This window comes from Oreochromis niloticus, linkage group LG13, assembly GCF_001858045.2.
Source record: "Oreochromis niloticus isolate F11D_XX linkage group LG13, O_niloticus_UMD_NMBU, whole genome shotgun sequence".
Taxonomy (NCBI): domain Eukaryota; kingdom Metazoa; phylum Chordata; class Actinopteri; order Cichliformes; family Cichlidae; genus Oreochromis; species Oreochromis niloticus.
The window spans coordinates 8,952,689-8,979,632 of NC_031978.2; the positions used below are offsets into that span (position 1 = coordinate 8,952,689).

At 39.1% G+C, this 26,944-nt stretch overlaps 1 protein-coding gene and 1 long non-coding RNA gene across 3 annotated transcripts in view; one reads left to right on the forward strand and one right to left on the reverse strand.

The window, feature by feature from the left end:
- The window catches only part of LOC100710194 (uncharacterized), a 91,026-nt gene extending 70,501 nt beyond the window's left edge, over positions 1–20,525 (reverse strand). For both annotated transcript variants that reach the window (XR_002064332.2, XR_001223906.3), the window contains exons 1-3: positions 20,453–20,525; positions 19,685–19,869; positions 13,719–13,948 (exon numbers count right to left, since the gene is read on the reverse strand). This is a non-coding gene — a long non-coding RNA (uncharacterized LOC100710194). The remainder of the gene's footprint in view (positions 1–13,718; positions 13,949–19,684; positions 19,870–20,452) is intronic.
- LOC102079257 (ETAA1 activator of ATR kinase) lies at positions 20,522–26,472 on the forward strand. Its single transcript, XM_005473651.3, has 6 exons — positions 20,522–20,836; positions 21,622–21,750; positions 21,950–22,008; positions 22,423–22,532; positions 22,653–24,091; positions 25,299–26,472. The coding sequence occupies exons 1-6, from the start codon at positions 20,713–20,715 to the stop codon at positions 25,409–25,411; spliced, it is 1,974 nt and encodes a 657-aa protein (XP_005473708.1). The 5' UTR covers positions 20,522–20,712; the 3' UTR covers positions 25,412–26,472.
- Positions 26,473–26,944: the final 472 nt, after the last annotated feature.

The window sequence follows — 26,944 nt, forward strand, 5'->3', positions numbered from 1 at the left end:
TAAAGAATATAAAATAAATAAAATAATATAAATCCAGTCAATGTAATCTAACTTAATCTACTTCTACCATCACAAGAGTAAAATCTTAACTCATGGTCCATTTACTAGTCTTTTTAGGAGCTTCTCATTGTTGCCTCATATGCACCATGCCTTTAGCTATTACTTTCACCATGACAAGACAGGTGGCTATCTAAAGAGACAGTACACTTTATTTCTTTCAACGGATGACTGCTGGTGTTTTATGGGAATAACTTCCTTTATATACAGTTAAATGTTTGATAAAGCAAGTAAATAAACTACTGTCCCGAAAATACAGAGTTATGATTCAAGAGATAATTTGTTTTGTCTGGTAAAATGCTTTGTTGTTTGAGCCACTCAAAAGTAAGACAAATAATCTGTTTGTGACATACTTGCTTTAGAGCAAATCACTTTCTCAGAGAGAAAATGTGCTTACATAACCTTGTCTCACAACTCATAGAGACATATTCTCATTGCTTAATTAGGAATGATGAATAATGATAACTTATCCAGTGCAATGACAACACTGAAATGTAGAAATTATTCTTCCCTATATTGCCTCTACTTCAACATACAATCATTTAATGCCGACCAATTTCTCCAGCTATGACAAGATACCTACAGAAAAATGTTTAAGAAAAATCGTACCCCTCCCTCCCGTCAGATCACTATCTTGCCTCCAGCGCCACAGGCAATCCTGGGACAGGTTTATGTTCCTCTCACAGAGTTTGAACCACTGGTTACAGTGTTTTAACGGCTGGATTAATGGGGTGGCAAGAGGGGCCATAAATTGATAATATAACCACTGAACATACTTGCCAGGACAATTAAGATAATACAACTGGAAATAGCGGCCCCATGAATTGCCATGGTAAAGAGCAATGGCTGCCTTACAATGATGCACGCCCTTGAGGCCTTTGGCTGGAAACTGTCATCGTTGTTCCTCCAGATATGAGCGGCAATAAACTCCTGACAATCACACGACAGTTTGAAAGTAAAAAAGGACATTTTGAAAATATGGAAGACTGTCTGGGCAAGTTATAGCACAAGCTTACCTTGTACAGACCTACTATATTGATGGAATATTTGTGACAAAGATTAGAACAGTTATCATGCATCAGTTTAAATACATATATAAAAGCCTTCAAACTTCCAATATTCAGTCTAGTAATTTTTCTTGTCAAAACACCATCTACAGGCATAACTACTGTGTTACAAGGGGGCATGACATTTGGAATAATATTACAGTAAGCAGAGTGTCCAAAGGTCAATGATCTTGGTCTGTCGTTAACGACTGTCATTTAGATGGACAGCTTATGTGCTGGAGGATCAGAACACAATTTGCTTAACGCCTAGCTCATCTCTGAGAATGGAAAAGGCAATAGGTTTCATCAGTCCTTATGAAACACTAATAATCTGAGAAGCCACCAACTGCCTTCCCTGAATCAAACAAGCTGAAAAGGAGGAGCCCTTTAGAAACTGTGCTTTCAGAGATTAAAATAAATCCAGTGTGTTATTCTAGGACTGCCAGTCAAGATCTGTAGAAGGTGGCCATGCTTGTTTGTCTGCCCCAAAACTGTGGATCACCATCACACTGCATAGCAAGCAAGTGAATAACAAACACAAAGGCATAATAAGAGAATGAAAAACGATGCAAAGAGGTTGTAATGAAGATGAAAGGACTTGTTCTGATGGCTAATGAAAATAAATGCCCATATATCTTTGACACAGTACTAATTACAAGCTGGATTTCCATTAATAGCTAATGAAATATTAAGTTCCATTAGCTAATAAAAGCAGGCTACAAAAACGAGTGCAGTCTCACTGAATGATTCAGAAATAGGTAAAGAGATACAGTATAAGGGAGAAAAATGATGAAAAGTCCTCTTCTTTATTACAGTTTAACATTTGTCAAGACTAAGAACGAATGGATGTAGTCCTTGGTTTTTATAAAAAGATAAATATGTTGAGGAATATAATTACATACTGCTGCCGCATTATACTTTCTTTTTAGTTCTTTACTTTAACAGCAGTTTATGTTTACAAGGAAAATTAAAAGAACCAACTATAATGTCATATCCTCTGTCCTCCATAGACAGTTCAAAACATGGGAACTTTGTACATTTTGGAAGAGATAAAATGTACAGAAAGGGTAATAAGTTCATGAGTGGGAGTTTAAAGAGAAGAAAGGGGAAAAGTAAAAAGAAAGAAATAAAATCCCACTGTCATTCACTTCGCATCTCCACAAAACCTTTCCATAGTATTGATACTATTTACTACGTCTATTCACTCATAAATTGTGGTGGTGTTCAGGAAGCAACATGTCCCATGAGTGGGATATTACAAGCAGATATCAGGACACTAAACATGTATTCATCAAGGTATATTGCCTTAAACATTTCCTTAGAATAAAACGGAAAATTGGAAGAGTAGATCAGTATTAAGTTGCTGTTCATAGATTCCTAAATTGGTTACCACAAAAGCCTCAGTGTTCAATGGAAGGATTTCAAACAGAGAAAATGGTACAATTTTCAACAGAACATCATGGTGTAAAAGATTCATTTTCAATGTTCGGATTTATTCCCATGGCTGGTTTCAAATGTGCCTGGGGAATCTTGCCAGTCAGCAGTTTCCACACACCATTATAAAGCTTCACGGTACCCTTCTGGAGAGATACCCAAGACGATGTGTGCAACTCAGTAATCAAACAAAACTTATCTGCATTTGGGAGTCAACTGTAACCCATCAGTCTCCTGTGGTGGAAGATTGCCTTTTGAATCTCTGAAGCTTATTGTGAGCAGTAACAATTCTTAGACTTTGGAATCACCCGCTGCATCAGATTCTTGATCTGCCACTTGCACTTTCTCCCTGTCACCTGCCAAATGGGCAGGAGCTGGATCTCCTCACATTTTGAGGCAGTGAGAGTCCTCACCACATCAACTTAAGACCCTTAAGAAGCCATGCCCCTTGTCGCCTCTGCAGTATTTTGGTTCTTGTATAGCCGGCTGCCTATAGAAGACGTGCACCTCTAGAAGACCCAAGTCTTTGCAGGATACGAGCTGTGGAACTTTTGTTGTTTTTCTCTCAGTCCTCACTGCATTTCCTCAGAATGGGTTTATGGCCAACATGGAACCAAACGTCATTACAAAGCACTTTTTTCTACCATCTCTCCAGAACACTTCCTCTTTCACCTGGTAGCTCCTGAACTTGACCGCAATCAAGTGGTCAGGTTTACATCAAGTTCACATAATGTGCCTTGCTTGTGTTATGTTAAGCTTGGCTAACACTGCTCAATGTGAAGGGTGAAGTGCGTTTTTCAACAAGTTCTGCTCCCCCACAAAAAAGTAATGTCTTTATCTGGGTATTCCATAGACCCTCAAGTTATCGCTTCATGCTCAACCTTCTTAATCAGTCAGCATGACCTCCAAATTAGCTTGATCCTGCATTAGCCGCTTGATTATCTTTGATGTTACCTGGAATACAGCTTCCGTTTCATCAATTTTTCCCTTCGCTTCATCCAGTCTATTGTTTCCTCTCTGAACTCCTGGATTTTGTGAGGAATACTTTTCAAGCTTACATCCTCACTATGTGAACATGGTCCCAGGGAGATGCATTGGTTACTATGTCTCTCTTCAGGCTCATTTTCTATTGTTTTTGTCCTATTTCTAGTAATAACTCCTTCCTATCCATTTTTAATAGAAATGGTACTTACAAAAGGAGCTGGTCACCAATATACTTTTAATGTGGAGTGAATAGATTGTCTTTTCTCTCTGCTGTATGATAGATTTTTTTTTTTAAACGATCAACAAAACTGAAAACATTACAAACTAACACAAACCCTGCCAGAGTTCTGAGATATAGACACGTCTGTACAATTTAAATCTATTTACTGTGAAATTCCGTCTTGAGGCTTATCCTTATTCACTGAGTTGGATTTAATAGGTGAAATGTAACAGAAACCATAGTATTTAGATATAAGCTTTTAACCCCACTGAAAAACCATTGCAACGTTTTCCATTTGCTGCTTAAACAATATCTGTATTAAGTCGGCTCATTTAACCACAGATAATACAGATACGTCCTCCCCTCCAAAGAATTTCTTCTTGGCTCTAAATACAAGAAATTCTGGGAGAATTAGGGTATTAATCATTAATGGTTGGTCAGTAATGATTCTGGTCCTTGGTGTTATTGGTAATTTATAATGAATGATCATAAAGCCCGGCCTTGCTCAAGTCCCTTAAGCTTGGAGGCCTCTGCAAATGAATACGGAAAAGACCTGTAGTCTTTGAGCATGGCAGGCCTGCCAAGCGCCCGATTGATTTTCTTATTTTCATGCTGGCAGCCTGGCTCTGAGGAATGAGTTTTAATTCTGGCAATGCATGATTAAGTCTGCTTGTGCTTAACACAGGCTTGTTCGAGTGGAAAAGTGGATGCGGTAGGGAAAGGAGGTAAGAGAGTTAAGTTTGTAATGGCAAGGAATGTGTGTAGATTTGCTTCTGTGAAGCTTTATGTTTGTGTGGGCTTTTAGGTGTGTGTGTGCATGTGTGTTACGGGAGCTGCGGTTGTTCAGAGGGTCTGAATGGCACCTGACAGGCTTTTGATTAACGAGGCCCTCTGCCCTTCAATTCCCCAGCCTGTCACTCAGAGAGGACGCATTAATCTTCATCGCCTGCTTGTCAGGTCAGGGCCAGTCCAAGACACCCACCAGTGTGTATGCATGTTTGTGCTTTTTAATGCATGTCTATGCGTATTTGGACATTGGTCACATGTGCGTAAATCTACGTATGTGTCCTTGCTGGTGTGTGACATCAGATACATGTCTGTGTTTGAGTGCATGTGACATTGCCTGGGTGGAAGAGGTGAAGCATTAGGGGATGCTGTTTGAATTGGGGGTTGTGCTGAGTAACATCAACCTAAACAAAAGTACAAAGACAAGATCACAAGGGCATAGTGGAGACAGTAAAATACAGAAAAATGCTCATAATTAATATTTGGCCCTTGAACAGTACGCATTTGCATAATTTATTAAGATTCAAAGGAGCATGTGCAGTCTGTCACACCCACATCATTCCCTTGTGTGAGAGGTGAGAATGCAGGATGAAGTGAGGGTGTGTGTAGGTTGCTCATCACTATTATTAGTGTGTGTTTGTGTAAGTGTGTGTGAGGAGACAGATGGAGAGTAACACTGCCCCTCCCACCAGCCACCACTCACTGGCAGTAGTGGCAGCCCTACCAACATCATGCCCCCGAACCCTCGCAATGATGTGCTTGTCCAATCAGACAAGCCCAGCTGCATGAGTACTAGCCAATCCAAAATAATAAAAAAAAAACACAGCAGTTCAATTAGAGCATAATAAAAGGACATTCATCATTCAATTAGGCATCTGTCACCAAGACACAAAGGGGGTAAAAACTTGGGAGATGCAGAAAGAGGAAAAGGGTGAAACAGAAACGAGAAGGAAAAAAAGAACAAAATCAAAAGGAAGTAGAGAAAAAAAGTTGCAGACAATAACTGAACAGACCTCCAGAAAAAAGGGATGGAAAAGAACAACAGTCAAGACTGACTTAGAGGAGGCAAGCTGGATAATATGCAGAGACGCAGATGGCAAAAAACATGGCATTAGAGAGGAAGTGAAAAATGTAAAATGGTGGAGAAAGAAAACAAGGCGGGGATGCACAACATTCATAAACTTAATTACAGTGGGAATTCAGTGGCATTTATATGACTAACAACCAGCTCTGACATCAGGGCATCAAAGAAAAATTGGGACAATTTCTCAACTGTTGTATGAAGGCTTGATCATTCTCAGTGGCACTAAAGTATGAAACTACAGGCATTCATGCTACTCCAATAGCAGATTACACTAAATTGTAGTATATGACAGTGATGCCCATCACAATCTACAGCTATTACACACTGCAGAAATTACACACAGCTCAAATTCACTTGGTTACCTAATCAATAACAGGCGTGACCACTTGTATAAAAGCATAAGTTTTAGCAGTTTGCTGGTCTGGAGCATTACGTTGTGTGTTAACAAAATGCCACAATCTTCCCAGTAGTGGACATCTCCCAGCAACTTCACCCCAAGGACCAAACCATGCAATGATCAGGAATAACTGCCAAAAACTGCAGAGATAGCTCTCAGACTCCGTACGCCTCAGTTAGCAGGGTTTTTTTTACTTTGAAGTAGATTTGCAAAGTTGATCTGGATAAACCACAAAACTTCTGGAAACATGGAGATATTTGGCCATAACAGCACAGACACCTCATACCAAGCACGATGGTGGCGCAACAATGATTTGGGCTTGTTTTTCTTCCACGGGTCCTGGACAACTTGCAGTCACTGAGTATACAAATATTCAACGGGCAAATGTGACGATGTTCATCCAACAGCTAAAGTGTGGCTGAAATTGGGTCATGCCAGACATCAATGGTCGCAAGCACACCAGCAACTAAGCAACAAAATATAAACCATAAACCTCAGAGGACTGAAGTAATGTCAGAAACTGACAGTCATACATGTAATCCAGTTAATCTGCTAAAAGTGGTTATAAAAACTATTGAATCACAGGGTGTAGTTAGGTTTTCACAGTCCTGTGAAACGCAACTTAAACTTTAAAAGACAGCCACTTTCTCATCTGCACTGGTAATTTTCAGAGGCCATTAACTGATGTACTTGTTACCATTTACTGCGACTGTTTATTGTACGCTATTACTAAAATCTGGGCGAATAAGTAAATGGCAACAGCATGAAGCAGTTTATAGTACTGCAAAATGTATAAGATGGCACATGAGTGCAGACCATTTATCATTTGTGGGGGATCTTTTACATTATCTTTGGCTTTAAAATATCTTCACTGAAATTAAGAGAAACCAAAAAAAGTGAAAGAAGAATTGACAAGACTGTTACGTGTTTAACAGAAAGCATTGCTTCGAATGAGTGCTGACATAGAAAAAAATATACGTTTTTATCTCAGTTCACAATTTTTACTTGTTTGTGGCGTGCATCTTTACAAATGAAAATATCTACATCTACGGAAACATGTTGGGACAGATTAAGCCTTTGTGCCACACAGTTGTTATTACCTATGATATCCAAAATGTGGTTCGAACTGTTTGTCGGATTATACTTAAATGAGACACCAAAACCTTTAGCTCTGTTTAGTAGAAAGGCCTAGTTGTAAAGCAAGTCAGCTGATGTGCTTCCACATCAAACTCCTATTAGGCTGCCAATATTGGCTGTACCTAGTAATTAAAACTGTGTCAAAATGAATGCAGTAATAAATAATTCAGATTAAACTATTAAACATAGTACCAATCATATCAGCCTAATTCATATTCCTAGCAGGACATTTTGTGGCATTGTTTGATCGCTGCTGTATGAGCTGCATTGGACAATGCACCTAAAACAAGTGAATGATGATCATATGCAACACAAGCCCATATTTAGGCATCAGACTGTATGATAACAAAGCATTTTATTTGCACGTATGTACTCACTGGTAAGTGAGTGAGCCACACATCAAATTTAGGTTAAGATTTTTATACAAAAACCTTGAATAACATTTAATCACATCAAACACCCTCATCACACTGTCTTTCTTGTCTTCCATATTTATCTCTGCCTGTCTCACGCCAGCTGTCTCCAAACCCCTGTGGTCCTCCCTCCCTCGCCCCCTTCCTCTCATTCCTCCTCCCCTCCATCTCTCTCACCCCAGTCCCCAACCAAGCAGGAAAATGATCCCTAGTAAATAATATATCAAGATAAATGATAATTGCGCCGATTTTTTTTTGTGTGTGTTCCGCGTCACTTAATGAGCGCCATAAATTAGCAATGAATTCGGCTGACAGCGTTTGTCAGAACACGGTCGATGTAAATGTCCCATGGCATCCCGATGGTTAAAATTTAGCATCTTCTGCATCTCTCTGTTTCTTCAGCTTTGAAACACATCCTCTAATTCAGATTAGAAAACAAACGGGACTTCTCAAACTGTGAAGTAAAAATGAAACCATTCCACTTTACTGGGTCCACTGAAGATACAGGCAAGAGTCGATAAGGTCAAAAAAGACACCTCAAGTTGCATGATAGCAGTTTGAACGTGAATTATAAAAAAATACTTATAAAGACGTATTTCATTGCAGCCCCTTGATGTTTGTAGCAGTTTCCTTTAATCACAAAACTGCTTCAAGAAAGACGTATTTATGATTTAGTCCCACACTTTATTTATTTGATAAAAGACCAGAAATATGCTATAATATTTTATAATGGTATGCTGTTTAAGTGTGTGGACACCATGTACAGTTATTGTCGATGCGGGTGAGCACACGCACTTATGCCTCATCTCTCCGTCCCTGTCAGACATCAAACGGGGGCCTTGGCCACAGATCGCATACGCAGGGATCCCTAGAGACAACCTGATTGAAACCTGGCAACAGGACCAAACAGCTGCTTCAAACAAAAGACATCTGCATATTTCAGATTTGTTTTTCATAAATTAACACTGCAACCTGCCAAAAAGCTGGGTGAGGGAGTCTATCGACTTGTGTATAATTAGATAAAGTTTACAAGCTTTGAAAGTTGTAAATTAGCATGAGGTAAAGGGGTGCTCGCTTGGGAAGGGTGGGGGGAATGCAGCTTACAGGCATGTTTCTGCCTTCTTTTGTAATGACAGGGAGATTGGGGGATGGGATGGTCTGATGTCTGTTGAAACCACAAGAGTAGCTCATGTCTATTCTTCTCTTTGGAGAGGTATAAGGTGTAGTTTTAGCATGTCAGTGGCATCCAAACAGTATGATGCTGCTTGCTACAGCCAGTCAAAAACTGTTCTTTTTTGTGGCTCTGGCTGTGGCCTCGTGACATTAAATGTGTATTTGTGTGGATGTGCATGTGAGCATTTCTGTTAAGCTCTGATAAGGCCCTGTGCGGTGCCTTTATGGGGTCAGACAGTGAGCTGTTACACTTGTAAAAACCCCTTCAATTATTCATTGAAGTCAAGTCTCCCCTTTATCTCCCGCTTGTCTCCTGGTATGCTTGGGGACAGCAGGGAGAGAGTAAGAGTGAGGGCAAAATAGAGGAATGGAGAGGAGGGTGGGTGGAAGGAAAGGAGGGAGGGAAGGAGGGATGGATGAGAAGGCATGGATGTCTCCTCAAAAGCATTGCTACCTAATTACTATCTCATTTAGATCAGCAACCACAGTTATAAATAACCCAACAGCTGGCGCGATGGAAACAGACAACACCAAACACGGAAACGCAGCACAATATCACAGTCAGCTGAAATAAGCGCCGGAATGATAATGATGTCTGTGGTGCACAGAAAAAGTCTGATGTGTCTCAACATGGGTGTGCTGTTTACAATCTCCAACCCTCAAATGGGCCTGGGGTAGGAGTGAGGTTAAGTTATAAGTATAGATGTTAGAGAGACGCTAGAGCTTCAGTCCAAAACTGTGTTTGAAAAACATTTGCTGCTGAACATCACATCTTGCATGTGAAAGTATAGCAGCCTTCCAGTGATGCAAATGAAAAAAAGATAACCAAGAAAAGTTGTTGAGGTAATGCAACAGAATTTCAGATCAAATTAAAAGTCATTCTTTTAAACTAGGAACCATCTAATTATAAAACATGTCCCGACCCACAAGACTTTTTTTTATTTGGTCACATTGTGAAGTATCTGCCTCCCAAAATTCCACTTCCACCTCAATGAAACAGCGGTGTCAGTGGGTATAAACTGTTCAAAGGAACAGACATAATTCATGTAGGTGAACTAAACCTTCTTTAAACTCCCAAGCTGCTATTTAGTTGATTAAACAATTTATCTTCCAATTCTAGTGTCATTACATTTGACAGCTCATTTGCCCCAAACATTTTGTTATAAGGCAAAATTTTCTATTTAGAATTTGTAACTAAACATAAGTTCTAAATTGAAACGTGTGTTGAAAGTAAATAAACCTATCCTCCCAGCTAATCTTGGTTGCTCATATTATTGCCCGTGTCTGTAAATCTCCTCAATACAATCCTTTTGTTCTGGTCAAGGACTTTTTTTTTCTCCACGTTGTTAATGTCCTCAGGACAAAGAGGACAGGAATCAGTGCAATAATGCCCAGACGAATTTCAAATATTCAAATATTCTTTGCACCCCCTACGGCTTAAGGAACATTTTTTAAACATTTCCATGTTTGTGTCAAAGCTCTCACAAATACAGGGCTGCTTCTTCTGTTAAGTGATTATACAGACAACTTGGGAGTGATATAATTACCTCAAACATGGCAACCCTAGTGGTGGAGCTTGTGGAGGTGATAATATATGGTAATTACCAGTTTCTAGGGCTGAACAATCTGGAAAGAATGTATTTAAGATAAAAGCAGGAAAACAACCCCGGCAGCGGTTTTACATGTACAGCATGGTGTTTGCACTGTAAAGGAAGACAATGGCTGTAAACATTTAAGAAATGGTAATGAGATAAATGCAGTATCCCTTCCGGAGAACACATGTATTTTTGTTCACAGACTTTGAGTGTAACAGCTCTCACAAGGACCGGATTCAACAATTGAAAGATGAAAATCATTGTCCCCAGAAAGTATATAAAATGACTGTCTAGGCAGTGCTAATTACATTTTAATTGCAATTACAAATGTAATTGCTATTTTATTGTTTAATCTGTTAATATTTGTGAATTTCAGTCCAAAAACACCATAAAGTGCCTGCAACATTGATAAAAATCTCACCAAGAAACCCTTAAAGAGCTATAAAGTAATCATTTAATTTCTCTGACTATTTCCGTAGGAATGCGCTGCTCTCTTTCTTTCTCCCAATTAAACCCCAAATTTTCATTAGTGCTTTGTGGTGACAATAAAATCTTTGTCCTACCACACATGCCCTCACCGGAGAAACAAATCTCTGACTGATCTCTCCGTGTGCATCAAGGGAACATCGTTTTTCAAAAGCTATTCATTCAGCCTGAGCTCTTTTGACGACAAGCCTGTGATACAGCAGATCTGCTTTGGTCGTTGTCTCTTGACGGACATTTTGGCAGCAGATGACGGCTACTCGGTTCGAGACGAGTAGACCAAAAGACTGTAGCTCTGTGTCAGCAAACAATGGGCAGGTTTCTGTTTCAGCAAAGTGAAAGAACAGAGTGAGAAAGGTGATCTTCATGTCCCAGAACACATTTACAGAAATGAAAAATGTGATAGGCAAATCTAGTTTTCCAATCTTATATTGAAGATATTTAATATTGTAACTTATGCATCATCTGTTGGTTCACTTGGATGGCCGCCTACACAGAACCTCATTCAGAGGAAAGAGGAGCAGGTGGGTGAGATCAAGATATCAATTTACCACATTTATCTTTATGTTGCTCATTTTTCAGGTTCACTGACATTTGGGTTTTTAAAAGCCTCTTGTGTCTGTTAACTTTGCCTCGTAAGCATCGTCTGCTAAAGCTCTACTAGTGTAACTAATTCCCAACATCTCTAAACCCAGGGTGATGGAAGGACCCGGGGAATAGGAGATGCTAAGAGTGGGCGGCCCCTCCTGTTGTAAGAAACTCCGGTGAGGGGTGTTCGCCATATGCTCACAGGGTTCCAAGGGAAAAAGGCTCGGAGGATAAAAGTGAACGCAGCGGCAACGGGCCCTCCATCAGTGTGTTCAAAGCCTCCATATGAAAATGACTGTGTACTGTGTACATCTTCTGCTGAGGCCAAATTTAGATCAAAGGCAACCCCAAGCAGGAGGGGAACGCAGGGAGGGGGGCGGGGTTGGTTTGGGGCAGACTGGGAGTTGTGCATGAAATGGAAGTTTGTGCAATGTGATGAGCAAATCTGTGAGTGCATGGGAATGTTAATAATAATAAGTGGAGAAATTTGTCAATTTATTTTTCCTTTTACACTCCGGATATCAATACCAAATTGGAGCTGTTAACTTGTGATGTGACTTCCAGCTGGGTGAAATTAAGTTGTGTCTTTTTCAGGTCACCAAACTGGCAGTTTTTGCCGTGCAGACTCTGGAAAGGATTGAATTTAGAAAACTGCACAGCAGATGCAAATTAGCTTTTGATGTTTGAGTTATAGTATATTTGTTTCCTAAATTTTTCCCCTGTGCTAACAGCACCGAGGATTTTTACATTTCTGTGTAAGTTGATGTAGCAAAAACAGCATTATTTCCCTTTTCTTAAAAAAAGCAATAATAAAAGTTTGAGTATTGTTTCTGTTATCTGTATGTGCAGTCATATAAATAATTTGCAATCAAATTCATAGATTTTGAGCTCACAGATTCTAAATTCCTGTGCAACACTTAAAAAAACATCACAACAATAGTTGCCTTTAAGGCGATACACAGTGTTTTCAAATGAAAAGTTTAGATTTAGAGTATTATTTCAGCTTACATACATAGAGATTCACGTGTTTTAAATACTTTCTGCAAACATCTATAGTTTTAATGGAATCTCAGTCATTAATTTGTGCATTTTGGGACCATTTTATTGTGTATATTAATAAATATTTAGTGCTATAATGACTGTTTATGGTACCAAGATAATGAGAAAATGAACAACTGACTAAAATAATTACAGTGCCCATTTTCATGGGACTTATTAACACATATAGAATCTACTGCAACACCATGGCTGATGCAAATGTTTTAAAATAGTTCTGGGACCTTTATAGAGTTCTATAAGTCAAACTGTGCTATTAAATATTAAACTGAATATCTTTAATTTTGGGTATGAAGATAAGAATTACAGTTTCAAATGACAATGACCACTAGTGATTTCAAAATACCACAAATTTTGTAGTAACAATAGCAAATGGTTACAAATGGTCTCTATTCGGTGTAATATTAGTTACAATTAATTAGCTTAAGCATTTATGTAACTTGCACACAATTTAGCCCGTGAAACACTGAACATTTTCAAAGGTTTGAGCATTTCTGTTGATGTTGGCATGTTTTTTGTTTTTTTTACTCCAGAATGAGTGATCAGTTTGGAAATCATCCAGACTTCATATGAAGTTCTCAAGTGTTTCTAGAGACAAAGTATGTGCACTATGCTGTAAACAACTACCACAACTCTATAATGGATGAAGTTCTCACTTCCCACAAATTCCTAGATGATAAGGCTTTGTCTATCTCATGGCATTTTCTAACTATCTCATTAACAGCTATCTTATCCGGAGCAGCAACCGCCACCGTTTGCAATGGGAAGCATTGCAGGAGCAACCTCAAGCACAAGAATTTTGGTTACTCATGAATGAAGATTGAGATATCTGCAGCTATAATTGTGACTGGTCAAAACTGGATTACATATAATTGTTAACTGTAATTTTGACTTGTCAAAACGTCCTAAAACAATAATAAAAGTCAAAATGAAAAATGACTTTGTAATGTTAATTCTGGAGCATCAAACTTAACTCATACATTTTGCCGTAGTGTACAGAAGAATAGTTGATGTAAATGCTTTGTAGCCAAAGCCTTACAACTAGTATTAACTAGTAACTAGTATTAACCAACTTAATTTTATGCTTAAGAGAACTGGCTTTGTGCTGAATAAAACTGCAGCATCATTCAGTAATAAAAACACAGCCTAAATCTATTAAAATATTATTGATTTTGCAACTCACAAGCTCCTGATGCTACTATGCTCAAATGCTAACACTGTATATAAGGATGATTTGGCTCAGCATCTTTGTTACATCTCCTCACCTCCTTTCCTTAATCTTATGCTGCCTCCTCCAGCTCCTCTTCACTCCGCCCTATTCTCCTCCTCGTTTCCTGCCTCTCCAGAGAGGAGGTCACATGCTGCAGACCTGCTCCGTGCCATCTGGCTGACTTCCTGTCATCCTTACCCCAGGAGAGAGTGGCTCTGCAGGGTACAAGCATAGAGAACCACCCCTTCCCTCCTCCCCCTCATCCTCCTCCAGGCCCACACACACCTGAGCAGAAAGGGTGAGAAAAAAAAAAACAACACACACACACACACACACAGGGAGAAAAACAGAGGGAGAAGAAAAGAGAGCAGACAAGACAAAGAACAAGGCAAAAAAAAAATATCAGAAGATATAGCAGGAGAAACAGAAAATTCAAAAAACTATGCAGGCTGCATGGTCAGAAAAATTCTGTGCAGCTCTGGAGAAAAGTGACTAATCAAGTAGCATTTCAAAGCCATGTGGTTTAATGTCTGATGCCATAATAATGACAAATTAAGTTTTACCAGTGGGGCAGCTTTTCTGCTGTTATATATGTTTGAAAATCAAAATGAAGAGAAAAGAGCAGTCTCCCACTTTTCCTTTAATCAGTGACGATTGTTCAAGATTTAACCCTGAAATTTCAGAAACATCATTAGGGATGTGGTTGAATTTCCATCACAGCAGTTCATGAAAGCATAGCCCACTTTGTTTCCCACCTTCCTCTCACACATCTCCATCTCACACAAGGCATTATATTAGAATTGGTTAAAAAGCACATACATATCAGATCAATCTTAATGTCCTACCCGTGGTCTTGCATATTCATATAAATATAATATGACTGCCGCTCACATTTGAATTTATTGGTTTTCCTCCTCCACAAATTAGGGGGGCTCCAATTGATGAATATTTTAGCACATGTGCACTCTGCGGGACATTTATCATCGCCTTTGCTATTATAAACAGAATAAATGAGCAGTCAAAGTAGGCTACAGTGTGCTGTACGCAGACACACCGCCCCTCTGTGCTCTCTTGCTTTAGCCTTCCTCCACAACTGCTGCTCTGTCTTAATGGCTCCTGCTTTGATGTTGCCTTGATATGTTACATGACCCAGCACATATGGATAAGTTTACCGCAATGCAATATATTTCCTATAAATGGTGAATACAGAGATCAGGATAGAAAGGTCTTGCACCTAAACTGTAACACCTAGAGCAAAGCTGCAGTCAAGAGAACCTTAGCTGAATCTATGTTAAGTGAAGCCCTAAGGGGGTCGAGACAGAGGTTAATTGGATATACTAAAATTATGTTATTTCATTACAGACATTAAGTTTTGGAGGTTAGCCTAATAAAAAGGAAGAAAAAAATAATAAATTTTAAAATAAATGTATTGCTGAGATAATCCCTGCCTTCTCCATGCCACTCTAAAGATTGCCTGTCAATCAGATAGTTGGGTGATACTGTTGATGTCTTTGTCATTGGACTGACTGTTGAAATGTTTTTCAAAGAGCAAGCCATCCTGAAGATCTCGCTTTATAGTTTTAGCAATAGGCCATTTTTTTAAAAAACCTTGTTGCTTTTCCTGCTCCTGACAGGAACTGGAAGCCTGCTAAGTAAATGTTTAACTTATTCAGAGTCCTGAAATAATACCAGTCACTGAAATAAACAGAGCAAGAAAGCCAAATCAAAATGCAACCATGCCTGCCTCGCTTTGATGATCATTTCGACTCTTCCTCCTCTTCATCTCAACAATCTACTGCTGGAGTAGAGTGCAGTTGGATGCCCTTTAGCACTTCCTTTTCGCCTCATGTGACCAAAAGGGCTGCTGGGATTCTTTCAGATAGAAGCCAAGCCACCTTAGGCTGCATCTAACCATTGCTGAAGCCCACTGATCTGACGCTGCAGAACCAGGCATTGTTTCAAATGCTTTCATTCACAGTCCCTGCCATTGGCAGACACTGTGAAATGGGTGAAATCCCAGCTTGGCGAAGCTGGCACAGAAAGCCAGCATCCTGGATCCCTTCCACTTCAGAGAGCCCTGCCACATGTTAACTGTCATCCATGAGGCACTGCTAGCCCACGGGGGGGTCTGGCAGAAAAGTTGGGGGGTGTGGGTGGATGAAGGGGGTGGCACAAACATTGGGATATACCCTTCACATACAAACACAGAAGACACAATGGACTCCTTGGAGATGCAGAACTAGAGGCCATAAGAGGTGATTATTATTTATGCAGACACTTTTCTGAGTTGAGCTTTTTATTCTCCTTCGTGTCTCGCTCAACTGGCAGCTGCCCAGTGTGAACCATCCCTGGGATCCACAGCAATGATGATCACCCCCTCCCCAAACACACACACACACACACACACACACACACACACACACACACACACAAGCCCTTCCTTGTCCTCATTGCTGTCTACGCCTGGTAGATCCCCTGGCATGTTTGCTCCTCCTTCATAAACACTAGCAGCTGCTTGGGCAATTAGCCATTAGCTCTTTACTTTTTACTATAATACCCAGTGCTCAGAAATCTCAACAATTAGCTCCTTAATTGCTTCTAAACAACCCAGGCGTAACCAATAAATAGAAGGCGGTAGGTAGTTAGCTGAGGAGACAGACTTCTGGGAAAGAATGAGACAAGGCTTATAGAATCCACGCTAAAATGTTCTTCCTCTCGTCTCCTTTAGCAGGCTTTGGCAATTATTTTTTTCTTGCTGTTACACGGCTTGAAAAAGCTTGCAGGGGGAGGAGAGATGACAGAATGGGTAAAGAACACAAGGCAAGCTGATGCCTCATATTCAAATTCAAGCTGACACGTCCATGCCCTTTATTCCCCAGTCTAACTATCACTTCTGAGAAATGCTAGTATTCAGTGTGACAGAGGGTGTTACAGTGACTTTTAGATGGGCAGGAGACGGCGCCCCCCGGGTGTGGATTTTCGTGGCAGCGTGATATGACACAGCTCGCTTCACAGAGCAATGGGGATACCCCCAAGATTAGCTGAATGCATTAAAGAGAGGCATGAAACGTAGCTAACTGTTGATTAAATCACTGTTACATCCATACTGGCGGTTCCAGTTAACCTCTTTAACATTGACAGCAGCTACGCCACTAACATGACAATGGCCTACAGGCAGAAATGTGCTGTTTGCTGTGTGCAGTGTGCGGCATCGCAACAGACAATTTTTTTCTTTTTAGATAAGGGTGCTCAAACGGATTAGGTAACAGACGAAAATGTTATTTCAGACATTCATTGAGGAAATGCAAATATTATTTACATTCTGCTCTCTAGAATTGAGAAAGTGCTATTTTTCACAATTTACACAACAGAAATTTATAATCAAAGGTTTTCTCAAATTTCTTTTAGGTGTTTTTTGACCAAACACACACACACACACACACACACACACACACAAAATGAGACTTGTTACACAGCTTTAACAGTATGTAAAATTTTAAATACAGCTGCATTGAAGAAATCCACTTGCAATCCATGTTTTGCCTGCCTGTGCAGCATACTGTAGGCTTTGCCTTTTTAATAATGAGTAAACAACCATTTTTAGTTTACAAAGCTGACCAATCTGGGCCACAAGAATGTTTTAAACTTTCACATTTATTGACAACAAACACTTGACACTTTAAAATTGCTAAATGGAAATGAGCGTGCCCCAAAGATGACATATGCTGCAGCTGCTCTCATCTAACATGCATCTTATCGTTAGTGGTGGCTGAATATCTGCTGATGTTTTGATGGAACAAGAATTACGTTTTAACAGGGAAAGTCGAAGACAGGACTACAGGTCGTCTGTTCATAACAGTTTCTGGCTTTAAATCAAAGAAACACAGTTGATTGGCTTCCCAAATTCTCTATGCTGATGAACTGCTTCCAAATGAAAACAATCAAAGCAGAATCAAGCATAATCAAGCATTGTGATTCACTGCAGCGTGTGTGTGTTTTAACAAAATAATATTCCAGCACCACAGCAACTCAGTGTATATTTTCTACAAAATCTGCATTCAGTTTATATTGACTTTAGTTACTGTATCCCCTCCCAACCCTCCACTCCTCACAGACACACACACACACACACACACACACACACACACACGAAATACCAAGGAGGTATACAAGCACCATCTAGTGCTTTATTTTGGAAATTGCTATGCAGAATTTTACAAAATGTGTAAAAAAAAAAAATCCACATTTATTTTCTATGTAAAATATTTGTTCAGTTACATTAACATTTTAAAATTAGGAGCAGAAAGACAGCTTTTGGATTACAGAATAGGAATAAGATCAAATCAAGATTGAACTAATCACATTCTGCAAACCTGCAAGTATATAGAAAAGAGTTAAACACACGAAAACCGATTGATGACAGTTCATATCCTCACTAGCAGAACCTCTGACAACTTTGGTGAAATAGATGTTTTTCACAAGAAGAAGCATCAACTGTGATTGACTGAAAAATAAAATTTCCACCAGTCTATAGTCAAAAGCTTAATTTCCTTTCAGAAATAAGAACAGGGGAGTTTCCAGTTTTTGTGTGTGTGTTTGTTTTAAACCACACATTTAATTTTTCATCAATGGAGTCATGCAGCATTTTCAGTGGAAACTCTGTCACGCATGACATGGTTAAATAAACACAGCACCATTCATCATGTAGTTCCTTTTCTCAGCTTTCAGAGATAAGAAGATGTTGATGGTGGAAACATGGAGCAGTTTCAGAAACATAATGAATAATCAGGAGTCATCAACTTGTACGTCAGTAACCTGCTACCACTGAAGTAATTATTCATTCGACCATGACTTATGCATGCAAAAAGCCAACATTTCTGATGTTCACTCAGTAAAAAGCCAAATATAGTTAGAAAGGATATGACTAAGGCCTAGCTGAGTCCCAAACAAATTCCAAGACCTGACTCATTTCATTCGGACTGAATACCGTAATAGGTAACAATAACAGTAAAAACTATGTAGAACAGCCCTGAATGAAAGTCTTGAATATCTAACAAGTCAAAGTAATCATCATTAAAAACATGAGAAAGCCCTCACAAAAAACAAAAATATGATAATGAAGGCAAAATGTGTGTTTGGAATTTTTAAGATATCCCTTAAAAGCAGCCAAAAGAAGAAATCCAAGTTGAATTAAAAACAGCCCGAGACAACACTAAAAGGTCAGGAAAGCTGTGTGAAGGCAGTGTCCGTGTTTGGATAGCTCAAGTATTTATGTCACATTTGACTGATGTGTTTTAATTAGAAGTTCAAATTCATCTGAGAATAAATCTTGGACGCAGAATTTGACTCCCTAACAAACTAAAACAAAAGATAAGCCCCTGACCCACGAGCCACCTTGGCTCAAAAGAAGCATGGCCGCTGTGCCCAGAATAAAAACTGTATATAATAGTTTCCCTGACTCTCGATCTTAAGGTCTAGAAATATAACTATGTGTATTATTTTTAATTCAAACTCCATGTAATATGGTCTTATTTGACTAAAGACAGGTGTAAAGTGTAAAAGTGTTCCAAAAATGCCCAAAAAAGCTTCATTACATTTCTGGAAAAAACATTTGGATACAACTAATTAGCTGTCTGATTTATTTACTGTACTGCTTTAAACCAGCCTTTCCAAATTTAGATTTAAGGATCCCTTTCTGGGCTATCACTACCTTTGAAATAAAACAAGTTGTTTGTAATATCTGTTTCTGACCAATGGTAACATTGAGCAACATTGTTCAAGATTCTTTAAAAGTGAACACAATGTCTTGAGTAATGTTGCCAGGAAGTAAAAACATGACTTTTTTTCCCTTTTGTTTGTTCGTTTTGGCATACCATTTTATAGTATACTAGACAGAGTATAAATTAAATTTTTGTAAAAGTAAATCCCAAGGAGGCAAAAGTATTGAATTATTATTTCTGGTGCATTACCATAAAGAATACACCAATTAACAACAATAACTACATTAATCCACCCACCTACCCAGTATCGTGTGTGCCACCAAAACAGCTTTGACCTGTCAGGGCATGGACCTCTGATGGTGCCCTGTGGTTTCTGGCACCAGAAAAATGGGAAGCAAATCCTTTCGATCCTGCAGGTTGCAGAGTGAAGCCTCTGTGGATTTGGCTTCTTCCCATGCATCCTGAGGGGGTTCAGTAGAACATGATCTGGGGAGTTTGGACAGAGACATTATGACATAAATGGCATGAATTCTTTTACAGTAGAGATGGTAGAAGTAGAACTTACAGGGCAAAAGCTTTTTTTAAACTTGATTTTGTGGAAAAGACAGCAAAGTTTACAATGTAATCATTAATGTGATTAGTACCACTCATGTTTGCCTTGAATTTCATATAAAAATGGCTTCTGTGAATTGTTTACTGTGTTTTCCGGGGTAGTTTTTGCTGTCAACAGTGGTTTTAATGTTGTAGCATCTCGGTGTATTTCAATAATCTTTTTCGCTGTGAGAAGAGGAACTAATTTTGCCCATCTGCGTGCTTTGCGACACACAATTATACTCTCTTAATGTAGTCTTAATTGTGTTTTAGGCTACAATAGTAAACAGACTATGACACGGAATTAAGAGAAGGCCTTCGCCTAGATTTTGAATTTAAAATTGGAGAATGAAGTGGTGAACTTTAGCCAGTTAACCTACTCATATTTATACAGTAGATTTTTTAAAATATATATATCTACAGAGCTGAAATATAACTTATTAGGAATATTTCAGGACAAAGAGAAATCATTTCATACCTCTCACGGGCTCTAGTTTTGCCAGAAAAACGAGCTGCGATAAAACTACCCGGCAGCCGTAGGCTTGGTGACGTCACAAGCAAACATGGCGGCTAGCTTTGAATGAGTGAGCGAACACAACAAGACTCTGCAAAGAAACATTGAATCTCTCGAAGGCAAATTGTTAGCCGCGATGTTTAAAGCCGCAAAGGAAAGTGCTGATAAAACGATGTAAAGCAGAGTTCGCTTTGCTGCTGCTGCCGCCGCTGTTTTGTGCAGCCATGTCAGAGGCGAGGACGCATGCTGAGTTCACTGAACTGTGGAGGACTGTCTCCAAACTCAGCTATAAAAAAACACAAGACACGAAAGCAGCAAAGCAGATGCCTGACACGACAACACGACAAGGTGAGGCTGTGTGTCTGTTAATGTAGGCGACGATCTGCGGCTCAACGCGAGCTGAACAACAGATCATAACAAGTGTTTGTATACACTGAAGAGCAAAGGCGGCCATGAGGTGATCAAAACGAGCGACTGACAGTGACAACATGCCAGCTGGCTCTGTTATCTCACCATGGACACACTACTAATTCCATTCTAACCAGTTGTAAAATACTGAGACTGTCTAGGGAGAAAAACTGCATTCGGAATATACAGAAAGTGTTGCCCCATGTTCGAGTATCTTTTAAGATGTGATGCATTATCTCATCTAAATAATTGTTTTCTCATAGCTGGATTGTTGCGTGCATACTGGTATATATCCTTTTAATGCAGCCTGCCCTCTTGTAATGCTATATTGCAGTGACTCAAATCAGACAAGGCTTTAAATGGCCATTATGCATCCTCCTCAAGCTGCTAAAATAGAAAAGTTCAAGACACAAGTTTTTGACCAGATATTTTCCCAGCTTTTATATTGTGTTCAGCAAGTATTTTTTTTTCAGGAAATTATCATATAAATATTATTATGACTTTAACCGTGACTACACTAAGAGAATCTGTTAATGTGTGAACTGTCATCACGATACATCTTTTATTGTTCTCATGTTTGTCTTTACTGATATGTCTAACATAAAGTTTAAATTAACTAAAGACTCAGTGCTAAATAAATACATGTAAGTAAATTTAATGTTACCAAGATGAATACGATTTATTTTTAGCTCATTTGATGTGGCACTTGATATCTCTGTGCACAGATTTTCAAAGTCCCCGGCATCGAGGTTGCAGCAGATACCCCGGCTTGGCTAATGGAGATTCTCCAGGAGATGTGGAACCTTCACAAGATATCGTCTGGGATTCCACATCACCCACTCAGACTCATACTGGTAAACAACACCGACACTCAGCTCACACTTCCTGGCACATCTCATCAGCAGGTTCTAAATGAATGGCAACATAAACAATTTCTGAACAGGCTTTTTATAGTAAATCAATTGCAATTGTAAGCTTTCATTTCAGTCATCATCACTCTACCACTTTGCTCATTTCTGTCATGTGTGTTATTTTCATCTTTTTTGGTTTCAGGACTTAGGAACACTAGAGCTGTGGAAATATCTGATATTGTGAACCGCATTGCTCCAAAGGTCTGTTGTTTTTTCAGCTTTTTATTATAGTCATATTAGTGTTTGACAAAAATGGTTATTTCTAAATGCCATGGTAAATATAATTAATGACAAACTAAATAAGAAAAAATTATAATTTTCATTTAGAATAGAATAGAATAATCCTTTAATTGTCCCACAAGGAGAAATTTGGTTGTAACAGCAGCAGAAGAAAAGCACATATACAAACAGAACAGAAACACACACAATTTTTACGGAAAAAAATATTTACATCATGGACAATAGTTACAAAAACAGAGTACTGTATAGTTATTAAGATTAAAGTATAGTTTTCTTTTTATTATTTTTTATTTGTATTTGTTACAGGTAGACTTTCAGTCTTTTCTAGCACATATCTGTAAACACACTTCAACCTTGTGCTTGTTTCTTTTATAGGATGTAAAACCAGAAAGGACTGACTCCTCTTTGCTGCAGTGGATCGGTGACAGTGCCATGCCCGCCACACCAGAGATTCAAAAGCCAAGACTCAGGAAGAAATCCTCTAGGTGAATAATCAATATATTGACCAAAATACTCTCCCTATAGATTGTTATTATCTACCACCATATGCAGCCTGTATGGGTCCTCATAAGTGTCTGTCTTCCTTTTTCCTTTTGTCTACATAGGCAAAGCGGTGTGGAGGACCTCATGAAACTCGCCAGGCAGTTTGATGAGAGCATGCAGCAAGATAAGGAAACTTCAGAAAGCCTTATGAACAACAATCTTAATGAATGTCTGAACACTTCCGAAACAAAACTGAAACCATCGTCACTCCATGATAGCTTGAAGGACCTAAAGTGCCCATCGGCACCAGACCAGATAGAGGCAGAGCTGCATGCTCTGTTTGACTGCTCCACTCAGAGTGCATGGCTAAGCCGTGGCTCTGCAGTATCCACCTGTTCACAGGAAGTAAGAGGCCAACCTGTGAATGCAGCTTTATCCAAAGACCAACAATCAGAGCTCAAATCAGCTGAAAAGTCTGGCACAGCTGCACATCCTGCTGAAGAAAAGGGAACTAATAGCTGGAGTGCAAATAACTGTGATGACTTTGATGATGACTGGGAGAATGATGAATTACTTAATGACCCTTTTTTGCTGGCGATGACCCATAAGCCCTATGAGCAACATGACACCAATCCTAACACCACCTTTCAGTCTGAGACTAAGACAAACACTACTCACTCTACCCCTGTTCGCAACCCCATTGCAAATGCAATCCCTGCACACAAGCCTTCAAACCTAAACTGCAAGCCTAGCTGCAGTGTGAAAAGTTCTGAAACAAAACTGACACTCCAGGAACTCTGTCCCAAACTGAAGACTACCAACCGAAACACTTTCAAATTAGAGCCAAACCCCAACTTGCGGTCACAGATGGCCAAAGAGGTTTCTACTAAGTCCAACTTCACTGTTATACAACCCAAGCCACAGATGTTTGACCAGAAATCTGCAACTGCAAAGACATCCACTACACCTCAACCTGACAAGGTCACTAATGATCACAGAGGGGCTTCTTTAGGAAAACACTCTGTTAAAGACATTTCAGACAGCTTGTGGGATGATAGGGATGATGACGCACTGCTCTACCAGGTATGTGACAGCGTGGAGAAGATCGCCAACACTCAGTCGCTCCAAGTGAGCCCCGGTAACTGCCAAGAAAAACAAGATATTGATGTAGACAGACAACGGAAAACCACAGGGCCGCAGCCCATCAACATGACTCGGCCTGGGAACGTCGGTGCCAGCACTAACAGACAATCACCTTGTGCTTTTGTTCGTTCTAACTCATTACCAAGGGCTAGTTATGAAACTGTGAACTTTCAAGGATGGAACGTTCCCATGAAGGATGCCAACAAAAAATCACAGATGTCTCAAAGCTTCCCAGGAAGCCACACAGATTTGGGTACATTAAGTCAGTGCAGGGATTCATCTGGAACTTTCCAGGCTGGAAATGCTAATGTGGATATGAAGCAACATACAGTGATGGCCAGAGCAGTACACAACGCCAAGAGCCATCACACAGCTTTCAAAAGAAATCTATCTGACTCAGCAGCCATAAGCACCAAAGGTATGATGTCTAAGTTTTGATATTTTCCACCAAATTGTATCAAAGTATATTATGTATGCGACTTTATGAAAGGCTAGGGTATTTATAGTGGGCATGCTTACCAAAATAATCCATAAATAATAATGATTTTTTTAAACTGAACCAGAACAGCACCAGTTCTCACACTTGCATGCAGTTTTTCCAAGGTAGTTGGCAGATCGGCTGTTCCAAAGATCTTGGAGAGCTTGCCACAATTCCTCTATGGATTTAAGTTGTCTCAGTGTCTCATGTCTCTTCATGCAATCCTACATTGACTTCTTTATTGCTGAGATCAGTGCTCTGTGGGGGCCATAACATCTGCTGCTGGAGTCCTTGTCCTGGCCAGGTCTCCCTTGAAAAATATATTAAATAAATGTGTTTTCTTTCTGCCAAAAAGACAGTTCTTTATGACTCTGGCTGTATGGCTGGACTTGTTGTTATGCTTAAGAATTAATTTTTCACCAGTCAGGCATCTCTCTGATAGTACTGTGTCATGAGAATAATCTAAACATCTAAAATGTGTAAAATCTTTGTGCTAAACTGTATATTCAAAGATAATATGAATAAAAATTTTGAATAGGGTGAACATTTAATAATATTATAAGACAGGATTTTATGTTTGTCAATGAAAAAGCCACCAAGAGTGTTATGTACAGATATTTGTCCTTAAAAACAACACAAATAAATCTAAAACTAAACAGAATGTCTTTGCTTTGATAGTCAAATGTCCAGTAACTGAATACACCTCCATTAGGATAAAGTTGTTTTGTTTCATTCTATGCATTTGTCTGCCATGGCTATTCCATCAACTTTGCTTTAAGAATGGATATTTAACTGACAATTCACAAGTAAAACAGATGTCACATGTTGTTCTTATAATCACTGACAGTTCGGTGCATGTGCACATTAACCATTTCCCCCCCAAGCAAGTAAACACTGCGCACTGTGGCTTTAATTTGTGATCTTGTCAAGGGTCCAAACCTCAGCAAGCTTCATTGCCAATGAATTTGTGGACAGATTTTATTTATTTATTTATTTGTCTTTGGACTTGGATGTTTTGGGGTTCTTTTGTTCTTCCGAATGAGTAGTTTAATGTTTAGAAATGAAAACTTGCTCGAGGTCATGCAACAACCAAGCTGAAATTGTGTCTTTTTCATTCAGTTTTCTCACTTTTCTTCCCTCTTTCCAGTTTTTGTCACAAGCCAGATGACAGGAAAGTGCTCTGCTGCAGAGATTGAGAGGAAAAAACAGGAAGCCTTGGCCAGGAGGCGACTGCGAATGCAGACTGCCACAAAGCCGTAGAGCGACTTCGTCCTGCCAGCATTTTTTGCAACTTAATGCACTCGTCATTTCATACAAGTGGTTCAACCCTTTTTCAAAATTTCTTGTTTTTTGATGATTGTATCCAAGATGAAGGACTGTTGATAGTTCAGTATCGCATGACCTGATCCCGGGATATGTACTTAGCTTTCCGCACATATAGAACCTACTACTGGCTGTTTTTGCTGCTAATGTAATGTGTTTCATGGTAAGCATTTTTTAGGAACAGTTTGCTACACAGTCTCATATCTGTGACAATGTAAAGAAAAACTTCTTCACTACTTTGAAATATAGTTTACATCCACTGAGCTTGGAAAAAAAAATTCCAAATGCTCTGTTTGTTGTTTTTTTGATATTTAAGCCAATTTTGGATAGAACATTTTTATCTGGTGCTTTTTGCTTTTGTTAAAAAGTAAATAGCTTAATCTCTGTGTCACTTTTCAAATTGTAGCATCAAGGTTGACATATAAAACAGTATATTTTTGAAGCTATCCATAAGAAATGGATGCCTTCGCTTTAAAGCGAACATTAGCTTAACTGCTGTGTTCTCTGCTTTATGGGTCTGCTAAGACTGCTTAAGTGCCTGACAATTCTTTTAAAGCATACTTAAAATATTCATCCGTCTTCATAACTTTGTAATGAAAAAAGCCTTACTTTATTAGAAATAGAAATGAAAGGATATCAACACAACCTAGCACAAAATCTTTGCTTTGAGGCCAAGCTGAACATTTAATAGCTGATTCTTATTTGTGTTTCCTCTGAGCTTTCTTTGCTCACGTCAGTGTTTCTCCTTTTAGTTTTGCACAGGTCAGCATCAACAGTTGTACTGTAAAGACAGCGTTGTGGCCTCCGCTGGCAAAGTGTACTGTAATAGCTATGCTATGCTAACAAGGCTTGAAATTGTTTTTATATCCAGACAGGATGAAAATGATGAAAGATGAGAAACTCACACTACATTTTCCTATCATATTTTCATCATTTGTGCTGTAAAGGGCAGACCTGTGACATACAGGTGACAAATTCAAATAAAACTTTCAAATAGACTTCTTTGTTTCTACTTTATTGCTTCAGTATATCCTAATACTTTTGACTCCAGTACCTGTTGCTTAAAAACAGCATGGTAAATGTAGCTGTATTCATTCCCCCAGTAATTTCATTATGTTCATGTCTTGTGATAAATCAGAATACAGTTTGCTGCTAATGGTCTGTAGCAATTTCATTTAATTTCGTTCACATTTTCAGGCTTTTTTCTTTTTTTTTTTGCTACATCAACGACACCCCTGTAGTATTAAACAGCTGCTCAGGATTTTGAGTTTACACAGACGGCCTCCTCACTGGAGTTATTGGCGTCCATTACTGTAACCTCTATGTATTTCAGGGCTGTTGACAGGTCAAGCAGATATGATGGGCCCATTTCACAAATACTCAAATTTGTTTTCAACAAGTTGCTGCCCAGAAAGAAGAACCATTGTGAGCATGCAGTAGCCTCGCTATGAAGAATATTGTTGTTATTAG

Bases quoted from the DNA above. Each gene is read 5' to 3' on its own strand.
- LOC102079257 (XM_005473651.3), top strand. From the start codon at position 20,713: ATGTCAGAGGCGAGGACGCATGCTGAGTTCACTGAACTGTGGAGGACT. The intron at 20,837-21,621 runs GTGAGGCTGTGT...CTCTGTGCACAG, and splicing joins TGACACGACAACACGACAAG to ATTTTCAAAGTCCCCGGCAT. The intron at 22,533-22,652 runs GTGAATAATCAA...TTGTCTACATAG, and splicing joins CTCAGGAAGAAATCCTCTAG to GCAAAGCGGTGTGGAGGACC.